Raw genomic sequence first — 22,950 nt, 5'->3', positions numbered from 1 at the left:
TTCCAGCATCTGGGCTAGTCTCACTGTGTTATCCACCGCCGAGTTTCTGACTTCTTCTAGGGTGAATTCTTCAGATTCCTGGACAATTCCAGGCCACAACTTCTTCCAGCTGGCCTTTGTCGTCTCTACCTTCGTGTCTTTTAAAGTGGCCTGGATGTTCTTCAGACAGGTCATGATGGTATAATGACAGAGCATGCGCTATTAGGCAAAAACCGCAATAGAGTGAAGCCGCAGAAGTCGAAGCGCGAAGTGGCAAGGGTTCACTGTACATTTAAATTTTTTTAAAAAAACAACCTTATCACCTTCAAAGTACTCTCCATTACACTTAATACATTGCTCAAATCTGTGATTCCATTCTTGGAAACATTTTTCAAACTCATCTGTTTGGATGGCTGACAGTACCTCCCTCTTTTTTTTCTTCACCTCTTCTACGTTGTCAAATGGCTGTCCTTTCATGTCCATCTTCATTCGTGGAAAGAAAAAGAAGTTGTACAGAGGGAGGTCGGGTGAGCCAGGTGTGTGGGGAAAAGGAAGCATGCTGGGTTATTTTGGCCAAAAATTGGCTGCATGAGCAGGTGCATTGTTTTGGTGGCAAAATCAATCTCTCATCTGCCACAAATCAGGCCTTTTTTGTCACACACTGTTATGCAATCTTTTCAGAACCTCTAAATAGAAAGTTTGATTAAGAGTCTGACCTGATGGAATGAACTCCAAATGCTCTTTCCCCATCACATCAAAAAACAAATGAGCATTCACTTGATCTTTCATTTCATTTGACGAGTTTGGGGGCAAGGTGACAATGGTGTCTTCCACTGTCTTGATTGATAATTGATTACCACCATGTCTCGTTACCAGTAATGACCCTGGAAACAAAAGTAAGTCTGGGTCGCTTTGGAGCTGTTCTTTCAAAGCACAGCATGTTTCCACTTGACTTGTGCTGTTTTGCTGGTCAGTCAGAAGCCAAGGCACAGATTTTGCAGTGACCCTTCTCATTCCCAAATCTTCTGTTAAAATTCGCTGACCCGAGCTCCAGGATAGTCCAGAGAACTTCCCCACCACCTCAAGGGTCCGCCATTGGTCTTCGAGCATAGGTGTATGCATTTTGTCGACATTTTCATCCATTCAGGACGTTGACAGACGTCCCAGAATGAGGTTTGTCATCAGTCAACATTTCACCTTTTTTGAAATTAGAAAAGCACTCTTACACTTGAGTTTTTCCCATAATGCTGCCCTTGTAAGCTGTGTTCAACATTATAACAGTTTCTACCGCATTTTTCCTGAGCAGGAAACAAAATTTCACAGCTGCATGCTGTTCTCTTAAATCGGGCATCACAGAAAAGGAGGCTTGAGCAAAACTGCTTTTATGAAAAAATTCAGTGTGACCAGAGAGAACCTTCCCAGGTGATACCACTGGGTGCACTAACTCAGAGTGAGTTGCTCAAAGCTCACCTAATGGGAAAAATGAGTGCAATGAAAGCTCCACCTAGCGGAGAACTAAATTTAAAAGAAAATATGAATTACTTAAATTTAATTTCCTCTTTAGCCTATGCTTTTGGGGGCTAACCAAAAAACCCCAAACCCACTGCCATTTATTCAATTCCAACTCATAGGAACTGTATTTCTGAGGCTGTACATCTTTCAAGAGCAGATAGATTTTCTTTCTGTGGTGGAACAGTTGGTAGTGATTAGCGTCCAGTCTTGACCTGCCAGTGCCACTAGGGCTCCGTTTTTTGGAAGAGTTTAGAAGATAAAACATACCTTCATGAAGCAGTAAACTAACAGGCCAGCAAGGCCAGCCCCAATCCCATCTACATCGACACCCTCCCCAGAAGATTGCGCTACAGAGGACCACACTGAGGGAAAGTGGCAGGTCTGCTTAGATTACATGGGAGCAAACTAAAAGGGAGGGGGAGAGAGAGAACGAGAACCGCAACCTGGCCTCCCAAGCCCCAAGGATGACACTCCTGCTCGATGAAGGCACAGAGAGGGCCATAGGGCCAGCCCCATCCCAAGACAGACGTCCTTCACTGACCCGCAGTGCTTCAGGGGACAGCACTGGAGACAGCGCAGCAATTGTGCTTGGTCTGACACCCCCTGCCCCTTACTGGGGTGAAACACGAAGGGAGGGCAACAGAGCAGCAAGGGGAGCAAAGCAGCAAAGTCCCCAAGGAGTCCCGAAAATAGATTCCAGACTCAGAGGGCAGGGTCTGGCACTTCATCAGACTGGATCAGAAAACATATATAAGGGTCAGGAGACAGACCTGGAACTATTTATAGGTCTTTCTTTTTTCTTCCTTTAATATTTTCATGTCTATCTATATAAGATAGGCAAGATAAAAAATCCCAAAGAGAAAACAACCAGACCGGCAGTTCCCGTGGGACAGAGGAGAGGGGGAGGTGAGGGAAAAGGAGGGCGCAGTCAACTAATGCAGGGACAAGGAACTACAAGCGATCTAAAATTGAAGGCAAGGAGGCCATAGAATGCCTGGTGGGGTTCAATCAAGGGCAGTGTAACCAAGAATGAAGGTTGAACATGATAGGAAATAGGGGAAAGAACTTGGAGGCAAAATCACTTAGAGAGGTGTAAACAGGCATGTCCATATGTAAATATATTATTATGTAATGATGGGGGTATAGGCCTATGTACATATATTTATATGTTAAGTTTTAAGGAAGCAGATGGACATAGTCCTCTACTTAAGTACTCCCTCAACATAAAAACGCTTTGTTCTAATAACCTGGCATTCTGTGTTGCTCACCTCCATACACAATCGCTGAAGACAAAATGGTTGTATAAGCTAATGTGGTGAATTAAGCTGATGGTGCCTGGCTCTTAAAAGATATAGCGTCTATGACAAAATAATAATTTATAAATTGTCGGGGGCTTGTGGGGGAGCGGGGAGGGAGGGGAGAGGTAGGGGCCTGGTGCCAGGGGCTTAGGTGGAGAGGGAGTGTTTTGGAAGTGATGGGTGCAATGGGTGTGCGGATGTGCTTTGCACAGTTGATGTGTGTATGGATTGTGATAAGAGTTGTGTGAGCCCTAATAGAATGATTAAAAAAAAAAGATATAGCGTCTGGGGTCTTAAAGGCTTGAAGTTAAACAAGGGGCCATCTAACAGGGAAGCAACAAGGCCCACTTGGATGAAGCAAACCAGCCTGTGTGATCACGAGGTGGTGACAGGGTCAGGTATCAAACATCAGAAGACCCAAAACAATCATACCGATGCAAATGAGTGGGGTTGGAGTAGAGACCTAAAGCTTATTTGTCGACAATTGGACATCCCCTCACAAAAGGGTAACAAGGAAGGGACGAGTCAGAGTGCTGCATAGCACTGACAAAACACACAGCATTCCAGCATTCCTCTAGTTCTTTAATGTTTCCACCCCCCCCCCTCGCCCCATACCTATCCTTACCCCAGTTCGACCTTACAAACACGGCTAGACCGGAGTATGTACACTGGTACAGATAAGAGCTCTCAACACACGAATCCAGGACAGATAAACACTCCCAGGAACAGTAATGGGAGTAGCAATGCCATGAGGGCAGGGGGAAGGTCAGGGGAGAAGGGAGAAAAAGGGGGAGCCGCTTGCAAGGACCAGTGTATAACACCCCCACCCCCACCCCACGCTGGGTGATGAACAACAGAAACGTGGGTGAATGGAGACAGTGCACAGTGTAAGATATGAAAATAATAATAATTTATAATTTATCAAGGGTTCATGGGGGGTGGAAGGGAGAAAAGCGGGGCTGATACCAAGGGCTCAAGTAGAAGGGCAATGTTTTGAAAATGATGATGGCAGCAAATGTGCTTGATACAATTGATGTAGGGTTGTCATAAGAGATGTAAGAGCCCCCAGTAAAATGATTTATTAAAAAAAAAAAAAGTATTTGACCTAGCTCTTGATACCATAGTGGGATTACAGCAACCAATAGTCACAAACTGGCCAGCGGGGGGCAGCAAAGAGTTCATTGAGTTTTAGTAAAGGGTAGGTTCTCAGGAAGTTGTTTATTCATGTTAACAATACTTTTTAATTTAAGAATAATTTTTAATTTTTATTTAAGAATAATTTTAATACTTTTATTTTGTTTTCCTTTGTTGTATTTGAGTTAAATTAAGCAAGTATGTCCATTGAGGTGTGGAAGTAAACAGTAACCAGGTGAGCAAAGAGAAACACTGAGGGTGGGACTAACACAGTTGTCACCTTGGAGGTGTATGGGAAGAAGGCAAAGCCTGTGTCTTATTTAAGGACTGGAAGGTGAGAGGTGGAAACCAGAATGCCAACCCCAATTACAGATCACAGAGCAAGAAGTATAAGGCATCCAGATTATAGTCAGAAGGGAGTTGCACTCATGTTGAGTATGCTTTTGCCTGGATAGTAATGTACTCTACTCTTAGGAGCTTAAAACAGTTTAAACATGGTAATGTCATTGAACCAGGTGGGATTCTCATAAATGTGTTTATCTAACCAGAGAGTATGGTAGAAACATTATTACTATAAAGGTTTTTTATTACTTTAGATTTAAATAAAATTAAATATTTGGCAACGTCAGCTTTTTTATATCCTTATATGTAATTCTTGAATTTGTCCATCATATATATTTTTTTAAAATCAGGTTCTGTTGGATTTAAGTGGCAAGTATATATGAAACATTTTAAAATTCTTTGAAATAAAAACTCTAAATGAGTATGTAGGATGGAATTAGCTCAGAAAAATTAAAATTTCCTCTAATTTTAGAATAGGTTCACACTATTTACAACTTTAGAATTTGTTGAAAAACTAAACGGTGTACTGTGACAGTGCCGGTGCTGAATTTAGGAGCCCTGGTGGTGTAGTGGTTGTGTTGGGCTGCTAACTGCAGAGTCAGCAGTTTGAAACAGTCAGCCCCTCCATGGGAGAAAGATGGGGTTTTCTCATCAGGTAAAGAATCACAGCCATAGAAACTCACCGGGGCAAGTCTACCCAGCCCTACAGGGTCACTGTGAGTCAGAAAAAACGTAATGGCAGTGGGGCTTTTTTGAGTGCTGAGTTGTGGGAAATTAGAAGGATATCTTTCAAGCATTGTTTTACTCTACTTTCAGATAATTAATATAAATGTTTATGAATAATATACAATAATAATTCTATTGAATCTTTTAATTATGTAAGAAAACATAATTTTTATTGTTTTAACAGAAAATTTTGATACAAAGAAGAATGAACTAACAAGGCAAGGGTTTATGGATCTCAATCTTATGGAAGCTAATGATCAAGAAGGTGATCCAAGTGACCTGTGGGTAACTCTACACTCAATGGGCTACAATAAAGCTCTGGAGCTGACAGAGGTAAATCAATCTTAAAACTTTGCCATTTGGCTTAATTTATATACTGTGTTATCCCGTACACATTTTCTTGACATAAGATTTTTGAATTAGACATTCAAATCCTCAAATTTCAGTGAAAAATCCATAAAATCCGTATATTCTGGGTGCAGTATTGCACTTAATGTAAGTTCCTATTCTTATGAGAAGTTTGATTACTGCCAATATTTAAATATATTAAGGAGGAAGGAGTTTGGACATATGACATGCAGAAAAGTAAAGGCAATTTAAAATATGCCATCTTTTCACTGGAGATGATGATTTGAGTTGCTAAAGTGTTATTTCTATAGGGAAACTTTTTATCCTGACAGAACAGGGTTTGTTCTCTTAGAATAAGGGCAAAAAGTCAATAAGAACTTGGAATTCTGATCTTTTGAAGGGTATTTTTTGGGTTAAGTAACTACTTGGAACAGGCTTATAGAAAGCATTATGTGTCATTAAGGAAATGTGCAAAGATGTGAAAAACATTTTTAATGAACCAGAGGGGTAATGAAAATTAGCTCTGCTTTTTAAATTCTATATTTCTCTGCCAAAGTTAAAATAAAGAATTTAAACATTTTGGTTTCTGGACATACTTAAATAATAATAAATGTGTCTATAGCTTTAAATTTTAAAATAGTCTCTAGCCTTTCCTATAAATGAATCAACTGACAAATTTGACAAATTTTGGATACATTTTAGATGTCTTTAAAATCCCAAATAAACTTATTTTCTGAGAAGATTTTTTACTCTTTTGCTCTTTTTAGGTATTGGAGAATAGTTACAGTAACTTTTTATATCTGACTTTAACCTAACATTCATTGAATTCCTACTTTTTTATCATGGTATAAAATCAGCCTCTGAACTAAGAATAGCATTGATTCTGTTACATGTGCTCTCAGTCAATAGAGAAATTATTAGGACCAGTTAAATCTTTGTACATCATTTGTTAATGGCATTGACCTTTGGAAGTCTTGGCCAGAAGTATTTCTGAGATCAGAGTCCTTTAATTTAAATGTAACCTGATTATTTAGTGAATAGGTAACATATTCACATCACTTAAAATTCAAAAGTGAAAATCTATATACAGTGAAGTTGTCAGAGGATGATGAGAGTACCACTCAGTAACTGAAATAAAAATACAAAGGTTAACTTAATGCTTACTACAGTCTGCGAGAACTTTGTTGATCAGTCTGTGCAAGGAGCACATCGTATATGGGGTTTGGGGAAGCATGGAGTTCAGAGATTAGCTGACTCTCAGAGGCATATCTGGGATGACAGCATGTGAGGGAATGTAGTTCTCTCGGTTAAATTGTTGATACTGTGGTACTTTGAGGTATATATATTGAATTGTACCTGTCCTTGATAGTATAATTTTTTAGAAATGAGTAATGTATTGTGTGGCTTCAAAAGTGTGTTTCTTGTTGCTAATTGAGCAGGTTTTAAATCACTTCTGTAGGTTACTTATTACCATAACAACAGAATAATCAGTTCTTTCCTAAATTTGTGAAAATTTTTTAATTCTTTTGTCTCCCTTTTTTGTTTTCATTCAGCTAAAGCTATAGAAGAGACTATCAATCACCTAATATTCATGTGTGTCTGCCATATTACTGAGTTAATGCACCTATATTCACTGCTAGCCACTGAAAACCTTGTGAATAGCAATGGAATATGAAAAACATACTCATCATAAATTAAATTATTTAAAATTCTACAAAAAAGTCTAAAGAAAATATGCTTTTTCTTCCATTTCAGGCATGTCCATTTGTCATTGATATTTATGCTGAAAAGTGCAAGCCCAAAATTAAAGCTGTCCGTATGGAGGCAAGCAGTGGGCAACTTGAGAAGGCCATTTGTAAATCTGTCCTCAATAAAGGCGATGCCAGAGTAATGGATGGCTATGAAAATATAATCGTGCATACTTACAAATATGACACCTGGATAACGTCAGTTATTGAAAACAAGGTATTAATTAGGATGTGGTTCTCTTTATTTCTCTGATGTTTACTAGTATCTTCCATCCTCTGTCTTACATTATTCTTCTCCAGTAATTAAATACTCCCATTTCATTAACGATGTTTATAATAGGCGATTGTATTCTCTTATCCTCAGAGTTCTAATTCAAACTGCGCATGATAATTTCTACATGTTTTTAGATTTTTAGAGATGTGATAATTATTTCTTAATTAAGTATTTAAAGATTTATGGAGATAGAATATAATTGGGATACAAAGTATTTAGTTCCTAAAATATGCACATGCACACAGCAATTTTATATAATAGACATTTTGCTTTAAGAATATTCTAAATAAATTAAGAGGATGAGGAGCTTAGCTTTTTACGTCAACTTGGCAGTGTTTAGAAATCCTACAGAATAGTATCAACTTATGTAGCTAAATAAGTTCCACTTTCCAGGACTTACTTTTATCCAGCTAACTATTTCTAGCTTTGGCCATCTCCTCTGCTACTGTTAATATGACAGGTCAAGAGAATACATGCATAAAACCTTAAAGTAGGAGACACCCAGTTCTCTAGAAATGGAAAATTTCATAAAACCTTGCATAAGATAACTGGGGTTTTAGGACTGTTAGCTTATTTCTTTCAATGAGTTAGACTTATTATATTCATTTCTGCCTTACATTTAAGGCTTATCTGAGCATTGAGTAAATTTGAATTATGCATTGTATAACTAACTCCCCTAGTCATAAGATGATCCACCAGAAAGTGTAAAACACTGATTTCTGATTTCAAGCATTTTTTTTTGACTAGTTGGAAAGACAAATTTAATATTCCTGTCAGAGATGAGAGAATAAACATTAAATTACATACTACTTTTTATATGTACAATTGAAGGATTAATTTATTTCTACCTCTTGCAGTTGATGTTAGTTTGGCCTATTGAAATTGGGGAGGGATTTTTGATGGAGGGAAAGAAGATGGTAGTGTGGGATTTGAGCATGGAAGGGTGACAAGGGTCTCACCATGAAGAAAGACCACCTGGAAGCAGGGAAAACATACGGTGGAAGAAAGGGGCTGAGTTGCTGTGATGTGCAAAGGAAGGGGAGATTGTCTGCTGTCTGGAGGCGGGGAGCTTAGTGGAGGAATATAGGGAAGGCACATAACAGAGCTGGATTAGACAAGGGTGAGTCAGTAAGTATTGCTTTAAAGTAATTGAAACGCTTATTAAAGAAAAGGAACAAAATACGAAGCCGGTGCTGCTCAACGTATCTTCCACCTAGCACTCTACACTGCTGAGGACAGGATTTTCATCTCTAATTCTTCATTGAAGAATTATTCTTCTTCTTTCTTTTTAATTGTTTTATTGGGAGCCTTTACAGATCGCGTAACATTCTACTGTTCAGTCACATCAAGCAGTACGAAATTGTGACCACAATCAGTTTCAAAACGTTTTCTTTTTCTTGAAATCCTTGATATCAGCTCCCCTGTGTCCCTTCCCTCCCCCACCAGGCCCCCCAGGAACCCTTATTTTTATTTATTTTTTCTTTTTCTATAATAACTTTTTTGTTTGTTTGTTTTCCCCATATCTTACACAATCCTCTCTATCCATTCACATAATATTCTATTGCTTGATCCCATCAAGTGGGGTTATGTAGTCAGCTCCCCATTCCCCACCCCAACCCCTGGCCTTCATACCCTCAGGGCACCATTGCTCCTGTTACTGTTTCTGAAGGGTTATCTATCTTGATTTTCATGTACTGAACAATCTTACATATACAAATGAACATATGCAAATCTAGCATGCTTAACGAGGTAAAACAAATATAAGTCATAGTAGTAAGGGGATTTCATGGAGCGGGGTCTACCAAGGTAATGGAGTCAGATCAAACCTGTGGCTGTAGAGCCTGTGCTGTCTTCATTCGCTTATGGGGAGTCTCAAAGTAAGGAGAAACAGCTGTAAAACCTGCTAATGATAAAACTTAGAATGTGCATAGTATCAATCTAAGAAAATTAGAAAATGTCAAAAATGGAACACGTAAAGATTGCTATCTTAGACATTAGTGGTTTTGGACTGGACTAAGATGGACTGCTTTTGGCCACTCTGAATCAGAAAATCTTATCATGGACTGATATGGAATTCATTGTCAAAAAAAGGACATTGCAAAATCAATCAAGCACAATGCTGTCTGTGATAGGATTATATTTATCTGCCTTCAAATAAATCCAATCCATACACCTATTATTAAAATGTATGTACCAACTACAAAAGCTAGTGATGAAGAAATTAAAGAATTTCTATCAGTGACTTCAGTCAGAAATTGATCAATCATGCAATCAAGATGCATTGATAATATTGTTTCCAAAAGTTGGAAACAAAGAGGAAGAAAAATTGTTGGAATTTACAGATATAGTGATAGAAACAAAGTTGGAGGTCCCATGATAGTATTTTGCAAGACGAACGATGTGTTCATAGTAAATACCTTTTTTTCAACAACACAAAAGGCAACCGTACCCATGAACTTCTTCAGAGGGAATAAACAGAAAACAAATTGTGTGGTGTGATGCTGGAAAAGCAGCTAAAACCAGGCTGGGGACTGACTTTGGAGCAGACCACCAGTTGCTCATATGTAAGTACATGTTAAAACTGAAGAACATTAAAACAAGTCCACAGGAGTAAATAGGACTTTGAGTCTATCCCACCTGAATTTCGAGAACATCTCAAGAACAGAGTTGATGCATTGAACACTATTGACAGAAAACCTGATAAGCTGTGGGAGGACATTCATGAAGAAAACAAAAGGTCATTAAAAATACTGGAAAGAAAAAAGAGATCACAGGGAATATCAGAAGAGCCTCAGAAACTTGCTCTTAATCGTACGGTAGCTAAAGCAAATGGAAGAAATGGTGCAGTCAAAGAGCTGAACGGAAATTCTCAAAGGGTGGCTTGAGAAGACAACACCAAATATTAACGATGAAAGGTGCAAAGACCTAGAACTAGAAAACCAAAAGGGAAGAACACTCTCAGCATATCTGAAACCGAAACAGCTAAAAAAATTCAAACCTTGAAAGATTCTGTGGGCAAAATATGGAATGATGCAGGAAGCGTCAAAAGAAGGTAGCAAACATGCATAGAATCACTGTACCAAAAAGAACTAGTTGACATTCCATTATTTTAGGAGGTAGCCTGTAAGCAAGAACCAATGATGCTGAAGAAAGAAATTCAAGCTACACTGGAAAAATTAACTAAAGACAAGGCTCTAGGAATTGATGGGATACCAACTGAAAAGTTTCAGCAAGCTGAAGAAGCACTGGAAGCACTCACTGGTCTACGTCAGGAAATTTGGAAGACAGCTATTTGGTCAATTGACTGGAAAAGATCCATATTTGTGCCCATTCCAAAGAAAGGTGACAGAACAGAATGTTCCAATTATAGAACCATATCATCAGTACCACATGCCAGTAAAATATTGCTGAAGATCATTCAACAACCAATGCAGCAGTACATTGACAAGGCCCTGCCAAAAGCTGAGGCCAGATTTAGGAGAGGATGTGGAACGGGGTATCATCGGTGATATCAGATGGATCTTGTTTACTTGTGTTTCATTGACTATGCAATGACATTCAACTGCGTGTACCATAATCTTGAGAAGAATAGGAATTCCAGAACACTTGATTATGCTCATGCTGAACTTGTACATGAATTGAGAGGCAGTTGTGCAAAGAAAACGAGAATACTGCAGGGTTTAAAATCGGGAAAGGTGTGTGTGTCAGGGTTGTATCCTCTTATTGTACTTGTTCAATCTGTATGCTGAGCAAATAGAGAAGCAGGCTTATATGAAGAAGAACGTGGCATCAGGATTGAAAGAAAGCTTTTTAACCTGTAATATGCAGATGACACAATCTTGCTTGCTGAAATGAGGAGGGGTTGAAGTACTTGCTGATGAAGATCAAAGATTATAGCCTTCAGTATGGATTACAACTCAGTATAAGAAAGACCACAACGGGACCAATAGATAACATCATGATAAATGGAGAAAAGATTGAAGTTGTCAAAGATTTTATTGCTTAGATCCACAATCAGTCTTCATGGAAACAACAGTCAAGAGATCAAAAGATGAGTTGCATTAGGTACATCTGCTGTACAAGACCTCTTTGCAGTGTTAAAAAACAAGGATGTTACTTTGAAGACTAATTTGTGCCTGACCCAAGCCATGGTATTCTCTATTGCGTCATATGCATCTGAAAGTTGGACATTGAATGAGGAAGACTGAAGAAGAATCAATGCATTTGTACTGTGGTGCTGGAGAAGAATATTGAAAGTACCATGGACTGCCAAAAGAACAAACGGATCTGTCTTGGAAGAAGTACAGCCAGAATGCTCCTTCGAGGCAAGGATGGCGAGACTTCATCTCACATACTTTGGGCTTGTTGTTTGTAGAGACCAGTCCCTGGAGAAGGACATTATGTTTGGTAAAGTACAGGGTCAGTGAAAAAGAAGCTTCTCAAGGAAATGGAGTGACACTGTGGCCGCCACAGTGGATTCACGAGAACAGTTGTTCGTGAGAACAATTGTGAGGGTTCCTTGGAGCATCAGGTTGCTATGGGTCGGAACTGACATGATAGCACCCAACAACAACAACAGTGATACCAAGACAAGTGTATTTCTGAGAAAATCTGTTGTGTAGACATCCATTGATCACAAAGCCATGTTTAAATATGTTTCAGATAAGCCCATGCATTTATAGGCTGGAACCCTAGTGGTAATACTTTATGAACTACCTTATATATGTTACATTATCCTGAAAATGATGTACTGTAGTGGTGTTTGAATGTGGTGCAATAGGCTAGGATCCAAAAGTAGTGTATTGCATTCTTCACATGGCTCAGGAAGCTTGCCCCGAGCAGGCTCTTCCTGATCCTGCATGTTCCCCTTCCTGCTTTCTATACATGCTTACTAGAATTTAAAGAATGAAAGGGAGTCGCTGCACTATCCCAACCTTTCTGCTCTTTTATCACCTATCATTTCCTCCACTTTCCTCCTCTCCCTCAAGATGATAGGAAAATTAAACTTTTGTTCACCAAAATTTGATAGTGCCCTAACACAGCTCATTAGGCTATATATTAACATATATCAACCCATTTACTTCTTAAACAACAACCCTATGCAGTAAGCACTACCCCATTTTACAGAAGGAAAATGAAGTACAGAGGTGAAGTGACTTCCGAAAGTCTCTCGGCTAGCTAGCCGCTGAGAAATAAATGTAGGTTGTCTGACAGTACACTACCCTCTGTAGTTATTAGGTTCTTTGGCGGGTGGGGTGGGGGGGGGTGGCCTCGGTAGTGTAGGGAGTATATGTTGGGCGGCTAACTGCAAGATCAGCAGTTTGAGCTCACTTCAGGAGAAAGTTGAGGCTTCTACCCCCGTAAAGATTGCAGCCTTGAAAACCACAGTTCTGATATGTCCTATAGGGTTGCTATGAGTCTGAATCAACTTAATGGCAGTGAGTTTGGGGTTTAGCAGGGAAATATTTTCATTCTTGCATTTCCCATTTATTAACTTTTGGTTTATCTCGATTATCCATCCTGTCATCTTAAACATCACCTCTTCCATAAAGTCTTCTCTGATAGTCCTTTCTGAGTTCATGTTCCTTTTCTGTGCTTCTGTAGAATCATGTAAGGAGCCCTGTGGTATAGTGGGCTGCTAACCACAAGTTCAGCGGGTTAAACTCACCAGCTACTCCATGGAAGAAAGATGAGGCTGCCTGCTCCAGCAAAGATAAACAGTCTCAACACACAACCAAATTGATGTGAAGGGCCGGAGATGTAGTGGAGACCCAAAACCCACCTGTAAGATAATTGAGCAGTCTCTCAGAAGGGCCACATGGAATGGATGATAGATTCAGAGTGCAGTCTTGGCACTAATGAACTACATAACTATCCTCTAGTTCACAAATACTTCCTCCCCTTACTATGATGGTTTTTATTTGTTTTACCTCATTTATCAGGTTAGACTTAAATATGTTCGTTTGTATATTTAAGATTATGCAGTACATGAAAAGCAAGATAAATAACCCTTTAGAAATAGTTACAGAAGTAATGGTTCCCTAAAGGTATGGGAAGGGAGGCGGGAAGGGGTAAAGGGGGAGCTGATTGATGATTGTAAAACCTCACTCAATTGTATAATCCCACCCAATGGGATTGAACAACAAATGTATGAAGAGAAGGCATATATTGGAATGAGTAAGATATGTCAATTAAAACATTATTTTTTAAAAAGATAAACAGTTTCAGGAACACAAAGGAAATTCCACTTTATCCTATAAGGTCTCTATAAGTCAGAAAAGTATGAGATAGAAGTGTAGGAATACCTCTTTCACACATCTTCACAATGTATTTCAAAATTGTCATTTTCTTTTGTGTGTGTCCCCTTCACTTGTGAGCTAGCTCCTTGGGTCAGGAATTGTATCTTTTGCTGTCTCTAGAGCTTACACCAGTGCCTGGTGTAGAGCTGGTACTAAACAGACTTGTTCACACACTAAGTGAAGAAATGAGTAGCACCATAAAAGGAATGTTTGGGGTGTATTAGCTAGAGCAGAGCATGCAAGATAGAGGGTAGAAACAGTAGAGCTAGAGCTAGGTTATAAGAAATAGAGGCTGTTGCTGTGGTGAGTATAATCATAGTAACAATAATGGCCTTGGAATAAATATTATGAGTGAATCCAAGTCACATATAGAAGAAAAAGCCTATGTAACTGGTAACAGATTTGAGAGAGGTTGAATGAGGAAAATGAAGTCAATACATATTTGTAGTGTACTCTATGAGATTAAAGTATAATTTCAGGGTTTATTCTGAAGTTTATATTTGTAATAAAGTATAGACTAACAACTAATAAAAAACATTTTTTACAGTCAGAAAATAAAGTGATTATTCATATCAACAATGAGCAAAGTAAAAACTGCATTAACAGTAGAGGACTCAACATATTTGCAGTGGAAGTGGCACCAAAATCTACAATGGTAATACGATATTTTTCTAATGAAAGCCTTTTGTTGTCTTTGAAAAAATATTTTTATACTTTGCTATGAATAAACATGTAGCTATGAAACGAAGTGGAAAACTATTTTAAATGTTATTATCTACAACACTAATGGTATTCATACTAGTATCGTCCTATATAAGGAGACAGGAGACTGACTCCAATCCAGTCCTCTCTTCATTTGGGTGAGTGACTATGGGAAATACACTTAGCCTCCTTGGTCCAGTTTCTTTAAATGTAAAATTCAGATACTATCACTAGCCTCACTGGCTCTACCTACTTCAAGAGGTTAGTGTAAAGATAAAAATAAGGTGATGTACATAAAGTATATTTTGAACATCATAAAGAAGTATTAGTCATTAATCTTGATAATTCAAAACACTTTAGATAATTTGATATTTTTATAACTCAAAATATTTTTATGTCCATTATTAAGAGGAGTCCTGGTGCCACAGTGGTTAAGTGCTTGGGTGCTTACCAAAAGATCAGAGGTTCACACACACTAGTCACTCTGCCAGGGAAAAGAGGTGGCCATCTGCTCCTTCAATGTTGCAGCGTAGAAAACCGTAGGGTGCTTATGCTCTGTCATCTAAGGCAGTTCTAAGTCTGAATCAACTCAGAGAGTGACAATTCATTGTTAAGATTTTAAAGGAATCCTGGTGGTGTAGTGGTTACGCATTGGGCTCTGGTCTGCATGGTCAGCAGATCGAAACCACCAGCAGCTCCTGGAAAGAAAGGCTGAACTCTAACTTCTGTCACCAGTTACAGTCTCAGAAAACCCACGAGATTGCTAAGATTTTGTAAAAAAGGTAATCAACAGAGAAAATGCCTCTGAGTTTTAGTTAATCAGCTAACAGCCAGGGACGTTTGTAGTTCTACTCCTAGCAGAAATCTCGGGTTTGGGTTTAGTTAGGGATTCAAAGGCAGGTGCCCTGATTGTGGTGTAGAGAAAGACAAAAGATTTGTATCCCTTGTTCTTAGTCTTTTTTCCTCCTCTGCCAAACTGCCCCTGAAATTAAAAGTATTCTAAAACAGGATAAAGAGATAATATCTCTTATGTTTAGGATTTTAGACAATGCGCTTGCCTGGGCAAGGAAGACAGACTGTTTACTCCCCTCTCCCCCATTCATCTGTGCACACACCAGTTACCAGCCACTCAATCAAGGTAGAATATGACTTAAGGTGGATGATCCACTTAAATATCAAATCAGAGATATCTGATATAGATATAGTTCCTGATAAGAATGTGTATTACAGAATTTTATCTGCATCTGGTTATTTTTTTATGCCGAGTCAAGAAATGTTCTATTGAAAAATTAGCCCCAAATAGTAATAATAAAAACTTTCTATTTTTATCTGCAGGTGTGTCAACATGTAATGCCTCTGACTGAAGGACAAGAATGGATATATAATTGTGTGTATTCTCTCATATCTTAAATATTATAATTAGGAAATAATTCTGCTTGAAATTATCAAACTAAGAAGTTATTTCAGATTGATCCTGTTATTTATCAATTAAGTTCTTATCAATCTAGCTAATGTACATAAATAATTGATTTGTATTATTTCCATATTCTTTCCATAATTATATTTTATTATTAAAATGTAAATATTGTTTATAATGTATAGCCTTCTTATTAATTGAAGTGAAGAAATTTAAACACATTTTATGACTAGTAATTTTAAAATTGCAGATAAACGTTAGAAACTAATACTCAATGAACTCAATTAAATCATATGCATTCTTGATTTATCTTCCTCATTAAAAAAAAACTAAAAGAAAATATAAATGCAAAATAGCCATTTGACCTTACATTTAATTTTCTAATCAGAAAAAAATTTTAATCAACATTTGGCAAAATTATTTTTTTATTAAAGTGGGAAAATTTTAGAAGTATTTTATTCTAACAGTAGTTTTTTTTAGCCTTTGCTGTATTGACTGGAGGCTTATAGAACAGATAATCAGTTTTACAGTCAACAGTTTATATGCTTTGTTTCTTCTCTTATTCCCTGAATCCCCTCCATGTAACATCACCCATCCCACCTCCTCCCTGTATTCTGTCCCCATTCCTCCTCCTTTCCTAACCCTTCTGAACTTTGTCCTTGGGTAAATGCTGGCCCTTCCTTCCAAATGGTCAAATATTGTAAGGTGTGTATACTTTAGTAGTATTATTGCCTAAAAGTAATTTTAAAATAAATTGATTTGTGCATTATTTTTAAGTAAATATATTTTAAATGATGGGCATTAAATCAATGTAATCTTTAATAGAGCAATACAAGGGAATGAAAGACTATGTTAAGCCCTAAAGAGTTATTGATATTATATGATATATATCAATGTATCAGTTATCAGTATGATAATAATAATATTTAGCCAATCTATGTCAACTTTTGAAATTTGAATACCATTATGGCAGTGTATATTATTTTTATGCCCACTACATACTAACCGTTAGTTTAACTGTTTGACTTAGACATCTGTAAAGTGGGTTGTCATTATCTAGCAGTTGGAATTCTTCAGATGTTGTGTCTTTAAAAAAGTAATGAAATGTGGACGTGTAAGATATGACAAAATAATAATAATTTATAAGTTATCATGGGTTCATGAGGGAAGGGGCGCAGGGAAGGAAGGGAAAAAAGGAGGAGCTGATCCCAAGGGCTCAAGTAGGAAAAAAATGTTTTGAGAACAATGAGGGTAACAAATAAACAAATGTGCTTGACACAGTGGATGGATGTATGGATTATGATGAGTTGTACGAGCCCCAACAAAATGATTTTTTTAAGTAATGAAATGTGAAGGCATTTTATTAATTGTCCAAACTGTATAAGCCTAATAAATGTACCCATGTATTCTATTTTTACAGGATTCTGATTTTGTAGGAACTAAATGATCTATCATACAAAAAAGAATATAATGAAATTGTTATCTGTGCCTCATCTGCAAGTGTATTTTTATAACAGAATGTTCGGTTACATGAAGTAGCATGAGGTCTAGTTTTGACCCTTCACTAGAAATGTGGACCTGATCCCGTGGATTCAGTGGTCAGAGGGCAGCACCGGGGACCTGCAGAGGCACATGAGTTAGTGAATCAAGGAGAGCCTCATATGGTGGGAAAACCATTTCTCCCACTGAGCTCGGCACTCTCCCTGTTGGCTGCTGCAGAATATACAGGTGGTCCTTATAGCAGGTGCAGACTATACAGGTGGTCCAGCCTACATACTGCTTCAGGTGCACAGGGAAAGGTCCAGCTCTGGCTCTGAAATCAACAAGACTGATCTCCCTAGGGGTTTGTTCAGTATGCCTGTCCATAGCCCTATTATGCTGGAAAGCCTAGTGGTCCAAATGGGCTTATCTCTGGTGCAGAGATAGTGGGCACTCAGAGTGAGGACTGAATGCTCCATCAAGAACGACGGGCGCAGCATCAAACCCATTCAGAGGTTCATTTTTGTGTGGGCTTTCTGGCTGAAAACCTGGTAACAGTGCATTAGAATTTTAATTGTGAGCACCCCAGTTTTCAAATGGCAATGACAGCACCAAGTCCATTTGCAGAGTCCCCTTATAGATTACACTACCATTGAATTTTTTCTGATCTTTAACCAAGGGTGTAGACAATCATGTCCTTCAGCATAATGCCTCAGAAAGCATATTGCCTCCATCCCTCTCCAGCCAGCCCAGGAAAGGGCTGGCAGTCTCTTTTAGGGCTTCCCTGGGTACATCCTTGATGGAGGTCACCCTGCTGGGGCAGTACAAGAGTCCGCATAGTCATGAGGCATGCCCCATCAGTCTCACCCTGACGGCCTTCCTCGGATGGTCCTGGAGTAATCTTTTAAACCTTTCTAACAATGTCCTGTCCTAATCATGGGCCTGTGCCGGCTTCTGTAGTCCCACCTATAACTTGGTGTATTAATCTGCCATCAGTCATGCTTTTGTGACAGTTTCCTTTGCCCTCCCATCTCCTTTGTAAAGCTTTATACCTCAGTAAGCCCTCAGACACTGTTTTGACTTCGTCATCCAGATGATTTGTCTGTGTCTTTGTCTCTCTTAATACACATTCTCCTAGAAGTATATATGAAATTAGGGCCTGTTTTGTACCCTAAAACAGAGAAATGCAGCCCAGCAGGAAAGGGAACTATTTATTACTAAGGAAAGAAGATGCCTCCTAAGAGAGGAAGGAGGTAGTTCATGTTCTGTTTTGCTTGGCTGTTTGCCCTGGTGGACAAATCAATCAGTCCGTTTTCTCCCTTCTTTTTGACAGAAAGATAAAATACACGGTCTGGATTTTGAAAATAGGGAGGAGCTACCATAAGAAAGATAGGAAGTGGTAAGCAAAGTCTGAAGGCTCTGCCCACCAGAGTTTCTTGCAGAAAATTGTCGAAAGTACTGATTATAGGGAGGATTGGGAAAATTAACGCCCTATAAAATGTTAATGTATATAGATCTATAGATCTATGTACACATATTTATAGGTGAAGTATCAAGGTAGTAGACAGACATTGGGCCTCTACTCAAGAACTCCCTCAACACAAGAACACTTTGTTCTAACAACCTGGCCTTCAGAGATGCTTACCTTCCCAACACAATCGCTGAAGACAAAATGGGTGCATAGCAAATGTGGTGAAGAAAGATGGTGGTGCTTGGATATCAAAAGATATAGTGTCTGGGGTCTTAAAGGCTTGAAGACAAACAAGCGGCTATCTAGCTGAGAAGCAACAAAGTCCACATGGAAGAAGCGTACCAGCCTGTGTGATTGTGAGGTGTTGATGGGATCAGGTATCAGGCATCAAAGACCCAGAACAAAAAAACATATCAATGTGAATGAGGGGAGGTGCGGAGTGGAGACGGAAAGCCCATTTGTAGGCAACTGGACACCTCCTTACAGAAGGGTCGTCAGGAGGAGATGAGCCAGTCAGGGTGCACCAATAAAACATACAACTTTCCTCTAGTTCTTTAATGTTTCCTCTCCCCCACCCACTATTCTGATCCCAATTCTATCTTGTAAATCTGACTAGACCAGAGCATGTACATGGGTACAGATGAGAGCTTGCAACACAGGGAATCCAGGACAGATAAACTCCTCAGGACCAACAATGAGAGTAGTGATACCAGGAGGGTAAGGGGAAGGTGTGGGGAGAAAGGGGGAACCAATCACAATGATTTACATATAGATCCCTGGGGGACGGGCAACAGAAAAGTGGGTGAAGGGAGACATCAGTCAGTGTAAGACATAAAAAAATAAAAATAATTTATAAATTATCAATGGTTCATGAGGGGGGAGGGGAAGGGAGGGGGGAAAATGAGCTGATACCAAGGGCTCAAGTAGAAAGAAAATGTTTTGAAAATGATGATGACAACAAATGTGCTTGACACAATGCATGTATGTATGAATTAGGATAAGAGTTGTATGAGCCCCCAATAAAATGATTTAAAATGAAAATGGAAACCATGATCCATGTAAATGAGGAAAATAAGAATCATATTTGTGGAAGTCCAAATAACAAAAAGAATAAAACACAGTAATTAGGAAAGCAGAAATAACTAAAAGAAATGAAAAACAACAACAACAATCTAAATAAAATGAGAATTTAATAGAGAGTAACGAGGAAAACCAAACAAGCACTGGAACTGAAAAGGAGAGTAACTGAAACCAAAAGCACAATGGAAGCATTGAACAGCCCTTTTGGTCCCGCAGAAGAAGGAACCCATGAACCAGAGGGTAAGGCAGTGGAAATTACGGACATTTAAAGAAACCTCAGGACTGCTGAGCTCAGCTTACTTGAATTCTGAGATGATGTCAAGCAAACTGCCATGAATCATGGGAACTCCAAAAGGAGACAGGGACAGGAAAGGACAGAATGCTTGAAGAAATAATGGCAGAACATTTCCCATATTTGACAAAGGACATGAACCTACAAATTCAAGAAGCTTAACAAACTCCCAAGTAGGATGAACCCCAAGAGACCCGCAGCAAAACCTGTTGTTATCAACTTTCCAAAACTAAAGAAAAAGAATCCGGAAAGCGGTGAGAGGAATGAACAGGCACACAGTATATTAAGGATCCCCAGTAATATTAAGTGCACTTTCTCCTCAGAAACCTGAGGGGCCACGAGGCAATGGAGTGCTTCCCACACTGAAAGAAGGGACCTGTCTGAATGGAAAGAAATATCAACCAAGACTATGAAGCCCATGAAACTCCTTCGAAGAGTTAGGGTAAAAGTGTGCCATTCTTAGATGAGCAAAAGCTAAGGGTGTTTACATCCCCCACACAGGCACTGTGAGAAATGCTAAAAGCAGTCCTTCTGACGGAAAAGGACCCCTAAAGTAACACGCAGCCACATGGAGGGCTCCGTTAAAGGTACGTGCAAACTTTAAGGTAGACACAAACTTTAAGATACTTTTGATTAATAATTCAAATTATGAATCCCTTCATGCTTTGTGACAAATGCCTAAAACTAGGTATAAATGTATTTGTCACAGAGCACATGATGGATGAAGATGTAGCTGGTGATAAGGAAAATAAAATCATAGTGATAGCATTATTGTGTATTACTGAAGATAAATCTTTATCAATTATTTATTATTCATAGTAGCCACAAAAATTATCTTAAAAATATAAAGACAATGGAGAAACAAGTAAAGAATGGTTCACTAGAAAAGAAGCAAGAAAACACACAATGTGGGAGTAGAACAAAACCAGACACTTGTATAGCAGCACTCGTCACAACAGCCAGAGTTGGAAATGGCCTAGCAGCTCATCAGGGGATGACTGGGTGTGTGTACATACAGACATACCACAAGCTATTCCTCAGCCCTGCAGACAAAGGAAGCCCTGATACATGCTGTAAAGATGAGCCTTCCAAGTATTATGCTGGGTGAAACAAATAGTCACAAAAGGACAAATATTACATGATTCCACATATATGCAATCTCTAGAATGGCGACCAAGCTTTATTCGTGGTTACCAGAGGTAGAGAGAGGAAGGGGGAAAGGAGCAATCAATGCTTAGGAGCCCTACGCCTCTGTAAAGGTATTGGGAGAATGAGGTACCTGATAAGGGTGCTGGTTGAACAACATGATAAACATAAAGTCACTAAACTGCTTGTGAGGAGTGTTTGAAATGGCAAATTGTTTGCTACATACATATTTTATATGTTAAGTATCAAATATTATCCAAAGGAACTTTTAAATTACTATATTAATAATATCACTGGTTTTCTACCAGATATTAAAACACACTTGTAAAAAAAGCCAGCGACCTTCTTAGATTTATTTGTGGTACAGTTTAAATATGAAACAGAAATTCAATATACCACATGAATCATAGTTTGGATATTATCCAGGAAAATAAATATGAATTTCTGATTTTGGCCACCAGGGGGCGAGCATATGATTTTATTATTTATTAAAGAGAAATATTGAAACTGATTGGATGTTAAATCTGCTCTTAAAAAGGCACTCACATTCACTTTTTTATGAAGTTACAAATATAAAGGCATATAGGGATAGCCCTTCTAGTTCTGCATCGCATTATAAAGCCTAGCTTTGCTACATTTTCTCAACCTCATTTGCTACATTTCTTCAACCTGGGGAGTGAAGAACTACATAATGGTTTTGGGAAATAAAGCAAATAGTGAAATTTAGTTAGGAGAAGTAGGTGAGGATTATGTGGAGAGGTGACCTGGGGGCTAGGAACAAGGAATGGTTACTGGACAGCTAAAGGATAAAGGCTCGGTTGCTTTGATGTGTCTGTGTTTGTTAACTGTAGCTAGTACTACCCATTGCCCAGTCCCTGAGTGGTGCCAACAGTTAATACGTTTGACTGCAAACCGAAAGTTTGGATTTTCTAATCCACGCAGAAGTTTCTTAGGAAAAAAGATCTGTTGATCGGTTTCAAAATAGCAGTTATTTGAAAACCCATGGAGCACCCTTTACCTTAGACACACACACAGGAGGTCACCCTGAGTTGGGACAGACTTGACAGCACATAGTTTATGGTGCCCAGAGAAGATCATGGACTCCTCACACGCAATTCACCAGATGCCTACATTTGTCGGTTCCGATCAAAGCCAGTTGGTGCTTTAAAAGCGGAAACTTGGCTTTAAAAAAAAAAAAAAAATACACTCCTGAAAACGTGAATATTGTAAAGAAAACCAGTATGTCTCGTCTCCTAACATTGAAATCTATTTTAAATTTCTTTTAGAAATATTTGATAACTATCCAATATTTTATACACATTCATAATTGGATCCTTTACTTTATAACTGACCATAAAATCAACCAACTTGAATTTAATGCTGGCTTAAGTTTAATCTTCTAGTTGAGGCTAATGTCAATATAAATAAAAGCTCCAGTTACATAATATCAGCATTTTAAGCTCTCGAATTATTTCATATGAGAGTAAAAATAGATAAGAAATTGAAAGCCCACTGCCAGGGAGTCAATTCGGACTCATGGTGACCATGATAACTTGGGAAATTTAAAAAATTAAAAAAAATCATTGTATTGGGGGCTCATATAACTGTTAGCACAATCCATCCATACATACATACATCATGTCAAGCACATTTGTACGTTTGTTGCCCTCATCATTCTCAAAACATTTGCTCTCCACTTAAGC

At 38.5% G+C, this 22,950-nt stretch overlaps 1 protein-coding gene across 3 annotated transcripts in view; it reads left to right on the top strand.

Annotated features, from left to right (window-relative positions):
* Positions 1-16,953, top strand: part of EFCAB7 (EF-hand calcium binding domain 7) — a 52,437-nt gene extending 35,484 nt beyond the window's left edge. For all 3 annotated transcript variants that reach the window (XM_045291946.1, XM_004699373.2, XM_045291945.1), the window contains exons 11-14: positions 5,176-5,324; positions 7,095-7,304; positions 14,208-14,315; positions 15,698-16,953. In XM_045291946.1, the coding sequence (XP_045147881.1) occupies positions 5,176-5,324; positions 7,095-7,304; positions 14,208-14,315; positions 15,698-15,772 (542 nt within the window). In that variant the 3' untranslated portion in view covers positions 15,773-16,953. The remainder of the gene's footprint in view (positions 1-5,175; positions 5,325-7,094; positions 7,305-14,207; positions 14,316-15,697) is intronic.
* The last annotated feature ends 5,997 nt before the right edge of the window (positions 16,954-22,950 follow it).

Source organism: Echinops telfairi, unplaced genomic scaffold, assembly GCF_000313985.2.
Source record: "Echinops telfairi isolate 266 unplaced genomic scaffold, ASM31398v2 ScPeMD7_443;HRSCAF=831, whole genome shotgun sequence".
Lineage (NCBI taxonomy): Eukaryota > Metazoa > Chordata > Mammalia > Afrosoricida > Tenrecidae > Echinops > Echinops telfairi.
Note: the sequence above shows the minus strand (reverse complement) of the source record. Positions and strands in the feature narration are given on the sequence as shown.